We start from the raw sequence: 11,395 nt of genomic DNA, 5'->3' as shown, positions 1-11,395 counted from the left end.
AAATTTTAAACAAAATGCAGACCTGCCCTGCTAACACGTCGGCCATCTGTCTCATCAAAAAGTTGGATCTTAACCACACGCCACATGTGCATGAATTTAGCCATGTTTCTGCAGACCAGTCCCATCGCGCTCTCAGTATATTCCATTTACATGGTTAATTCTTATTTCAAGAGCCCAACTGATTTAACGATCCGGGAATCTAACGGAGAGCTGTTCAAGTAGAAGGACCCGCGTAAGCGCCAACGCAACTTAGGAGAACTTAAAAAAAAATGAAAATAAAGTATAAAAGTAAAGAGCCTGTATCTGAGGGGCGGGGGGCTAAACCACTCACCCATAACCAAACACATCACCAATCCACCTCAGAGGAGGTACATTCCCTCATCTGGAATATCAGGTAACGCGTCGGAGAACGATTTTATGAAAAATATATATATAATAACAATCCATGCATCTGGCATCAGAGCTTATAATGACATTAGTAATGATCGTTATTAAGCTCTTTGACTGCATGAAGACAGGACAAAAAATATTAATAATTTTGCAAAAAAACGACATTAATTACATGTAATTCGACAAATCCAATGATGGGTTATTTTTAATTTAATGGCTTTTATGCTGCTAAGCACAACGCTCGGATTTATCATAGTACTTCAGCACTATTTAGTATTTGCGTTGTCCGCAGAGACTAGTAGTGATATTTATTAATGAACATGCATAAGACAATGCGAAGAAAATATTATTCAGTGCAAAGCAAGCTTGAAAATACAACGTTCGATAAGAAAACATTTAAGTATAGTGCGATAAATATATGTAAAAAGATATATGTAAAAAGCGATAAAATGTATAGGACAAATGTTCATTTCATCAAGCCGCTATCTGCTAAAAATTGAGATTGGAAGTTAATTGGCGCTGGTCCTAGCCTAAATCATAGCCAATTCTATCGCAAAAATGATCAACGAATTGAACAGCGACGTGAATCGCTGAGAGTAGGATATTTAACAATTCTAAACTAAACGCGCGCACGACGTTCATCTCGCGCGTCGTGCATGCGCGCAACTACACGCATACGTCTTAGAGACGTAAGCGTGCACATGACACACGCGCGGTACATACACTCATTATGAGCGCACATACACCATAACGTCTAGACGTAAGCGATGCACATACAGCAGACGCGTTTACATACACTCATGAGCGCACATACACCGCATACGTTCTAGACGTAAGCGGTGCACATACACACGCGCGTGCTACATTACACTTCATGAGCGCCAACATACACGCCGCATACGTCTAGACGTAAGCGGTTTTGCCACATAACACACTGCGCGTGTGACATTACACTCATGAGCGCAACATACACGCATAGTCTAGACCGTATAGCGTGCACAATACACACCGCGCGTGATACATAGTATACTCATAAGCTCGGCACAGTACACGCATTACGTCTAGACGTAAGCGTGCACAACACACGCGCGCGTGCTACATACACTCACTGCGCGCACATACAACGCCATACGTCTAGACGTACAGCGTGCACATACACGACGCGCGAGTACATACACTCATGAGCGGCGCATACACGCATACGTCTAGACTTAAGCGTGCCACATACACACGCGGTGTACATACACTCATGCGCGCACATACACGCATACGTCTTAGACGTAAGCGTGGACATACACACGCGCGTGTACTAATAGCGCGTTCACACGTACCGTAAAACGCAGTTTCGAACGCGTATCTTACGGACTCCGTAAGATACGCGTATAAGCGTGACCTTGAGTTAAACAGCGTTCACACGTAGTTTTGGAATGTACGTACGTCGCGTTATAGCTGGCGCATAGGGCGAAAAGAAACGATAGATTTACTCCCGATTTCTCCCTCTCTCTCTCCCTATCTCTATGCGTCTCCCCCTCTCTCCCTATCTCTATGCGTCTCCCCCTCTCTCCCTGTCTCTCTCCCTCTATGTGTCTCAACCTCTCTCACTCCCCTCTCTCTAACTCTATGCGTCTCCTCTGTCTCTCTGTCTTTCTCTCTCTCTCTCTCTCTCTCTCTCTCTCTCTCTCTCTCTCTCTCCAGTTCTCTCTCTCTCTCTCTCGCCCACAAAGCGTGACGCGTATACGCGTATAGCTATAGCCGGTCGTTCACACTCCGGCTAGACGCGTAATAGCTATACGAAGTACGTAGGAAAACGCACTCATTTTGTCAGAATATTGATACGCGTAGTAATAACTCATGAGCGCGCATACACGCATGATTATACGTATAGCGCGTTCACACGTACAAAATCCACGTCGCTACGCATACGAAACAGAGTTTCGTACTACTCGCGATAAATTTCCCTCGCTCTGAACGACCACGTATAGCTATACTCAGTTCGAAACGCGTATCACTATTCTGACAAAATGAGTGCGTTTCCTACGTACTTCGCTATAGCTATACGCGTATAGCGGACTTGTGATACGACCGGCTATAGCTTATACGCGTATACGCGTCACGCTTTGTGGCGAGAGAGAGACGCAGAGACAGAGACAGAGACAGAGAGAGAGAGAGAGACAGAGAGAGAGAGAGAGAGAGAGAGAGAGAGAGAGTGAGAAAGAAAGACAGAGAGACAGAGGATACGCATAGAGTTAGAGAGAGGGGAGTGAGAGAGGTTGAGACACATAGAGGGAGAGAGACAGGGAGAGAGGGTGAGACGCATAGAGATAGGGAGAGAGAGAGGGAGAGAGAGAGAGAGAGAGAGAGAGAGAGAGAGAGAGAGAGAAGAGAGGGCGCGCGCAACACACAGAGATGGGACACAGAAAGAGAAAGAGAGTATAGCAAAAAGCACGAACCTATAACCGAATTTTGTTGTTTCTTTTCACCCTATGCGCCGGCTATAACGCGACGTACGTACATTCCAAAACTACGTGTGAACGCTGTTTAACTCAAGGTCACGCTATACGCGTATCGTACGGAGTCCGTAAGATACGCGCTCGAAACTGCGTTTTACGGTACGTGTGAACGCGCTATTAGTACACGCGTTCGCGTACATACGCGATTGATCTGAAGATTTGTCGCAAGAACGCATCTTCAATTATACCATGGTAGTCAATGGCGAAACGGGATTACGTTTTTTTCCTGAAACGCATTACTTACATGAGACGGAGTATTACTATACAGTATGCCTATTATCACGAGCTAATAATACATCTATAATCTGTATTATTATCTCTTGATAATATCAGGAGTGAATAATAATAGATTATTGTATATATTAGATCTATTATTATTCACTCCTGATAATATCATGCTCTGCTATGCTGTAGTCGTACGTTGTGAACGCGTTGTATAAGTCTGGGAAATCTATAAATTTTTGCTTGATTTTGAAGGACATTATATTGAAATATCTTTGAAATGAGATTTTACATATTCGGTTACACCACCGCATTACGTCTCGTCCCTATACAATCACTTACATGAACGCAGATGTATGAACGAACGAACGCACGCACGCACGCACGCATTCCTTCTAGTCCTCACAACGCCAACAATCTCACAGACTACCATATTAACTTCACGCAATAGGACCGTAGCTTGAGCAAATTCGCAAGGGAGAACTGGGTGTACAATTTTGTGACATTACTGAGTAATGACGAGCGCTTACTTTTCTTAGCGCTTTAAGAAATAATACGCATGATAATGCGAGGCTAAAATAATAGTTTTGTTCCATTATTTATTACTTTTTTTCGATTATTTACATCTATTAAGATTTTTTTTAAATTTCTCATTAAAAACTATGTGGTGCAACTGCTCCCATCCCAGAGGCTTCGGCCCTAAGAGACACTTGTCATAGCAAATTACTTGTTAGTATGCACGCTAATTTATTCATACTACAGCTTAGGGACATCGGGGGGAGGGGGGAGTAATTAAGCGTCTTGTATGTATTAACAGGAAATATTGGGATAGAGATTTACCTTGTTAAAACTAGTGAGCATGTGCTCTCCATACTTTAAATACATAATTTCTATAAAAAGTATGTGTCTTTTGGCAGATACTGTGGGTATTCACGAGCAGAGATCTGATAGTGCTGATAAAATAGGTAATAATTATAAATATACGATAAAAATAGGGTAATGATTTTGTTATATTAGTTATCACATCTACTTTAGAATGATTTACAGTTATTTGGTCTTTTGTCCAATATATCTGTGAAGGCAGTTTTCCCCTACTAACAGTGACCACGATCCTGCTTAATGTGCAACAATGTTCCAGTTTCCCGACGAGCAGCCCCGGTCGCAAGCAAATGCTCATAATATAGTCGTGCTGCCACCTGGTAGCCTATAAAAGCGAACGCGTTTCCACCATTGTATCAGGAGTGAAGAAAAAACATAACTGATTTTATTCACTCCTGATTGTATGATACAGAATATGTGCAATACGAAAAATATGTTATTCAGTGCGAAACAAGCTGTACACGCCCAATACAAAGACGTCTGTCTAACTGATAAATTGATAAATGTTATGCGCGGAAAACATTGTTCGTCGCTGTCAACTCACCAGCCCCACCTGCTATGAATAATGAATATATATATATATATATATATATATATATATATATATACATATGCGTATATATATATTGCATATACGTATATATATATATTGCTAATGAATATGAAGAGCCGAAGTCTTGCGAGTGAACGTACGCGGCCATCTCAGCAACGCCTGACGAACAATCTTTCTGATAGCACGTAAAAATATGATTAGGATCTTGTGTATCTTGTGTATTAAGGTGCCGCTACATTAATTAGAATTTCGACAAATCCTAATTGAGTTTTATTTTAAACATAATTGCTTTCATTCTTACGTATAACGTTCAGATTTATCATCATGGTTTTCTAATATTCACAGTCAATCGCCGCCATATGTAACATCTAACAACGTTGGCTCGCCGTTCCCAGTAAGCAATTATGCTGTCCTACCTAAACCAAGTCTGCCTAACGTGTCAAGTCTGCCTATAAAACCTCATCGTACCGACCGCATCCCGAACATGATCAACGTGAACAGAACCGTGACGCGACGTGCACGGATAAGACAAGGACTGACTAACTAATCTAGCTAAAAGCGTGTACACGCATGCACGCACTACGCATCCGTACACCGCCAGAGGTAACTTGTGGAGGGATTAGTACCTGCAGGCAAATCTTGTGGCAACAAGGTTTATAGTACTAGAGCTGCCAGGGTCTATGTCTCCCTGGGTACTGCCGGAACGTACCCTGGGGACGGTCCGGTACCCTGGTACTATCTAATATGCCGGACCGTACCTCGCTTACTCCACTAACGAGTCGAGGGAGTCGCCTACGCCTACTCCCTAACCCTAACCCTAACCATATCAGATAGTTACCAGGGTACGTTCCGGTATACCGGATCGTACCCAGGGTACGTTCCGGCATAGCTCTAGTACTATTATAGACCGCGGATAGCTGCCGCAGGTATCCGCGGGCTATAGTACTAGAGCTAGTTCCGGCAGTACCCAGGGAGACATAGACCCTATCAGCAGTACTAGAGCTATGAGCGTACATATAATATGCGTCAACATTCTAAATTGTGATACTTATAACCATTTGTTCACGATTTCACAAAATTGTAGCTTTCCTGGCTGTGTGTAATGCTCAAGACATTAGACCGGTGATTTTCCCAACTGTCCCAATATGTAATGAAACATCAAACTTCGCGCCAACGTGATTATTTCGCACCAGTTTGGCGCGCGGTGTATATTACGTCACGCAGTTCGAGCGCGCCAGCAATGACATCACAATGGTACATAGTTACTGTAGTCAGGAGACGCTATTCGGAGTTCGACCTGTGTTGTGGTCACTGTCCGGTGACATAAGTTGTTGGTAGATTTCTCGCACCTGCGCCGATGACGACAGAGGTTGGTGCTAACGTGAAATCAGGTGCCATAGAAAGGAGGCAATGTACAGCTGCGGAGCACGAGTGCGGCATTGAAGCAACGCAGTCAGTGGACGCAGACGTACCGGCAGACGCAGATGCGTTTTCGCGGATAATTCGAGATGTGATATCAAGATTCATCCTAGCTCTAGAATGCAACGAGTAAGTATTTTCGGACACAAATATAAACACGCTGCTGTATTATTATTTACATTACCACTGCAACGAGATAGATCGATATAGATCCTACATCGTGCTGTATTTTATGCAGAGACAAGATCTGGAATGAACTCTTACGGCAGTTGAGAATTCACGAGAAAGAGTTGCAGCGTGACTCCGCCAGGCGGCAGTTAAGTCACTATCTGAACCGCATCCGGATGCAGCTGCCAGGTAGTGAAGCGCAGACGACAGTCTTAGACTCGACGCTTCGCATAGTCGGTCAGGTACGCACGTGTAGACGGATGCGTGAGAGAAGACACGATAATTTATAAATAAGCATAGCCCGCGGGAGCTTGAGATAGCACGCTGAGGCTATGCTTTAATGAATACGTGCCCTGGGTCATAAAATCTGGAGTGTAGGATATATTATAATATAGACTTCTGATAAAAATATATTGCACGATGCAAAATCATATATGGCACATGAATATCGAATGCACAGAATTGGGATTTTTGCTAGGAACCTATTATAAATGAAATTCTCAATTCCACTCACAATTCATATTAGCATTTCCCAAATAAATAAAGTTCTGTAAAGTTGATGGTGTTTGTTGGTGTTTGTAATGGATAAATTGCGACGTAAATAGATAAATGGCATCACATGTGGAAATGTGCAGATACGCGATCTATTTTCTCTCAAAATTTAAACCTGTAAAAAGATGTGATTATGAAAGTGAAAAATTGGTTCAGCTGTGTGTCTAGAAATAGCAATGTTTTGACGAAAGACAACACAAATTAGATAACGTAGAAAAGGGTCAAAACGAAAAAAAAATGCATATCAAGATAAATGGTGCAAGGTGTGTGTGTATAACTTTACAAATTTATTGTGTATAGGCAAATCACATATAAACTCACCATAAATCACATAACCCGATGCGTTATACGTTATTTTCGTTACTCTTAAGGAGTTGGCTACAAAGTAGAGTAAGTTTATGAGCGTTCAACTTCAGACCGTGAGATTTTTTGCAGTAATATTTTTTCGGTGAAAAAATTACCCGAGCTCGCTAACAGGTAATATCAACAGCTGCTATCTGACACTTTTGCATAAATATACGATGTGATTCTGCCACGGTGGTGGTGGTGGGGATGGTAATGGAGATGGGGGTGGGGGTGTGGGTGATCGGCGCTGAGCCCGTATCGCGTTACAAACCCTCTGAAGTGTTATGATTCTATCACAATATCACATTGTATGAGAAGAGAACTCGCTGGTTCTTTTTCGACCGGTGCAGAAAACGTGTGTGCGTGCCCCGTGTCTATTTCATCTAAACCTCGATTACTGTCTTTCAAGCTTGTTTATTTATGTTCACGGCGCCGCAGGCAATCTGCGCTTAAGTAGAACAGAGGGTCGGATTGCTTTCATAAAAGCAATTTTACAAATGCGGGCCTGTTAACATTCCGCCGCCGTACCCTACTCCTTACAGGAATTTATCAGTGCTTCCGATAAACGCCAGTATAAAGTATTCGTAGAAAAACAGGAATGCAACCGCGATGATTTGGAAGGCACAGTTAAAGAAAAGGATCACACATGCAAAGATGAGCCACTGCCAAAGGAACAACGGACATTGGTACAACATTCGATTATTTCACGCACGGAAAATTATGTACTATAACTGGGAAATTATAACAATGTTGCTGCATCGTGCTGCCCTCTTTCGGGGAAAGGTTTTTCTATAAAAGAATCGTGACACCTGGAATTTAATCGGAATGTAGTAGGAAATTACTTCCGCGTAAGACAATCGTAAATTGTTGCACGCCCATCGCGTCCCATAAAACTGTATAGTGTTTTTCTACGTACCTACACAGCATAATTCAAATATCTTATTACGGTTACTGCCTTACTGTAGCCCGCGTTAAACGATTAATGAGTATTTCTCTCTTGAATTGTTATGCAATTAGCTAACGTTTTAAATTTAGATGAGAATGCTTCAAACGTATGAAATTCGACCACCTCCTCTTACAATGAAAGATCTGACAACCTCCATCGAAAACGTAACGGACGAAGTTTCAAAACGTATGTTATCCGAATTCTACCTAATCACTTTGGCACGCAGTTTGTACAAAATGACGTAGACAACCAATTTCATAGTGAAACGAAAATATTGCATGTCATCGAGGGTTCTGAGAGCGACATTAAAGCATTACATTCGAATTACTATCAATCGAAATCTACTATTTGTCGGATGTAGTGTAGCTAAGTGTAGATGACAAGAGTTCGCTGTAATAGTAGAACAAGCAGTCACTGAGGAAAAGCGATATTTATTTACTTGACAACACAAGTTACATGTTACAAGAGCATACCCAACGGACGTCGTAATTAAGTCATCAGATTATCTACACTACATATTTTGTTGGGTCATTCTAACTGCTGTTTATACTTGCAGGGGAAGCAACCTGGCAGAGCTTCAGGGGAAACACAGCGATGGCGACAGGCATGGCTCTACCAGAGGAGACACTGGCGCACACCGCTGCCTCCGTTACACAGACATTGCGGTCAACGAGTGTCAAGATGCGTAAGGATGCGAGTAAAAGCCCCACGACGGCTCCGGTAGGTGTAGATGTACCCATAGAAATAATAATTATACTAGTTAGACGTGTTTAGACTATATTAGACTGTGTCTCTATAATTATATTTCTATGGATGTACCACTAGCTGTGCCACTTATAGGGAATCATGGACCGTGGTACCGGTCTACGCTAAAGGTGGGCCTGTACAAGCGCTTATCTCGGTCACCAATCTCGCGTTCCTATAGGATCTCTGGAATGTGCTATAATATTGAGCGTCTAACAGCGGCGACGCATGTTTTTCTTATTTTCAACGTCTCTCTGTTTGATTCCCAGTGTTATGCTACAGGGGCATGTTCCAGGTTAGGGCGCAGTGACTGACGTACGCGCTCCAGCAGCCTGCTTCCCTTCTCCCGCGTCGTGCTATGATTCGCGTCGATTAATCAATAATCACATCCAGCGGGACCCTAGTGCTCCAGCTGTGAGGCTGCTGCTGCTGCTGCTGCTGTGCTGTGTGTGGTGGTACTGCTGCTACTGCGTGTACTGCTGCTGTTGCTGCTGCTGCTGGTGGTGGTGGTGGTGGTGTGCTGCCTGCTGCTGCTGGTGGTGGTGGTGCTGCTGCTGCTGCTGCTGCTGGTGGTGGTGGTACTGCTGCTACTGCTGCTGCTGCTGCTGTGGTGGTGGTGGTGTGCTGCTGCTGCTGCGCTGCTGCTGGTGTGGTGGTGGGTGGTGATGGTGCCACTGCTGCTACTGCTGCTACTGTTGTTGTTGCTGCTGTTGCTGCTGTTGCTGCTGCTGCTGCTACTACTATTACTACTACTGCTGCTCTGCCACTGCCACAAATACCACTACCACTACTACCACCACTACCACCACTGCTGCTGCTAATACTGGGGCGGTTGCTGATACCGATGATGATACTGCTGTTGCTACTACTACTAATACTACTACTCGCTGGCTGCCTGTTCTGGGCTGATTACGACGATGATGACCATTAAGTTCATGATAATGTCAAAAGTGAATAAAATTATATTATTTATTAGCTCATCCTGACATAGTCAGATGCAGCTTGTAGATCGCCATCGATCGTCCGTGCATCCGTCCGTGGTCCGTACCGTCCGTCCGCCGTCACACAGATGGGCACAAATCTTAAACCGCTCGCGTACGGTCACGATATTCGGACGTGGGGGGGTAATCCGAAAAACGAGTTGGGATGTCGAAACTGGGGGTCAAAGGTCAAAGGTCAAGAAGGTAAAAGAAGGGGGAACATCTTAAGCCCTGTCTACACTAGCAAACTTTAGTTTGCAAACTCGAGCAAACTCGAGCAAACTCGAGTTTGCCAAGAAAAGTTTCCAAAGTTTGCCAGTGTAGACCAGGTTGGCAAACTTCGGCAAACTAGTTTTGCCAGAAGTTTGCAGAAGTTAGGCCGTGCACTCTTCTTGCAACTAGTTTGCTCGAGTTTGCTGAGGTTTGGAATAACTCAGCCAATCAAATGACAGTTTGTAGCTCATGTGATCCTGCAGATAGACAAACATTGGACATTGAACATTGGAATTCACAGTCAGTACCAGTGAACTCGGAGGTTTGCTCGAGTTTGCACGAGTTTGTTCGAGTTTGCTCGAGGTGCTCGAACTCGGAGTTTGCTCGAGTTTGCAAACTAAAGTTTGCTAGTGTAGAACAGGGCTAGGATACTCTCCACGTTGTGCATGAAATTTCATCGGATTTTCGTTTTTCACTTTATTCGATGGCTAACACTATGTGCCCACGGTGTACATGCTAATTCTCCATAAACGTACATGTGAATGTCAAGCTTTTTGCTTACCCGCGTACATGTGTAGTAAGCAGCGGCTGACCTCATTATGACGTCAGCGACATGATACAACCACGATATAACTAAGCCGGTTTCATTAAGCGTCAAACCTGCTACAGCTGTCATTGCATGTACTTCATGTACATTCATGTACATCTGCTAGTGATCCAACAAGTATCCCACGCCAAAATAGTTCTAACACTCGCAACACACCTTGCAACACGCAGACATGCGCGCGCTTTGTTGGACATATTAGCTTGTGACGTCAGGATGAGCGGAGTTCGCGCGTCTGCGATGGTAACCTCGTACTTCTCAGAATTTCTCAAGGTGCATGGGAACATTTTACCAATTTAGTGGTGTCAGTTTAGTCATGGATATTGTCGCAGCAAGTACTAACAATAGATATATTACAATACGTTCACCATTTTGCACACACGGCGGTCACTCATTGTGTGAAAAATAGAAAAACGCTAATATTCTCCGTTTCGATTTCTGACATAGTAGCCGATGTTAAATGGATATTTCTCCTGTGATTACAACTCGGATTAAATTTATTTACACTTGTTTTAATGTTAACATTTTGTGGTAAAGAAAGGCGTCAGGGATTGTGTATTAAGTGCTGTATTTTATCTAGTTAGCCTCTTTATTCGCTCAAAATTTTCAATTTTACACACAACTTGATTTTTAAGCAGTTTTTTGCGTTTTCTCGGTAAATATAAATTAAAGAAAAATCCTGACGAACTATTTTGGTCCATATATGTGCTTAACATGTGGCGAAATTTTTTTATCCTCACTCTTCTGGTAATTGAGAAACTATCCAAAATACCATTTTGTACAATAAAAATTCAAAATTTGTGTGGTAACAGAATTAGGTGCTGGAAATTTTTATGAAATTTTTTGGCTGAGCAAGAAGATATATCCACA

General features: G+C 43.0%; 1 protein-coding gene across 1 annotated transcript in view; it reads left to right on the top strand.

The window, feature by feature from the left end:
* Positions 1-5,911: 5,911 nt before the first annotated feature.
* The window catches only part of LOC106808495, a 30,318-nt gene continuing 24,834 nt past the window's right edge, over positions 5,912-11,395 (top strand). Inside the window, exons 1-5 of the mRNA XM_014811237.1 lie at positions 5,912-6,102; positions 6,212-6,383; positions 7,581-7,724; positions 8,074-8,170; positions 8,541-8,704. Of these exons, the coding sequence (XP_014666723.1) occupies positions 5,912-6,102; positions 6,212-6,383; positions 7,581-7,724; positions 8,074-8,170; positions 8,541-8,704 (768 nt within the window). The remainder of the gene's footprint in view (positions 6,103-6,211; positions 6,384-7,580; positions 7,725-8,073; positions 8,171-8,540; positions 8,705-11,395) is intronic.

Source organism: Priapulus caudatus, unplaced genomic scaffold (assembly GCF_000485595.1).
Source record: "Priapulus caudatus unplaced genomic scaffold, Priapulus_caudatus-5.0.1 Scaffold282, whole genome shotgun sequence".
NCBI classification, from domain to species: Eukaryota; Metazoa; Priapulida; class Priapulimorpha; order Priapulimorphida; family Priapulidae; genus Priapulus; species Priapulus caudatus.
This window is presented reverse-complemented; position numbering and strand designations above follow the sequence as displayed.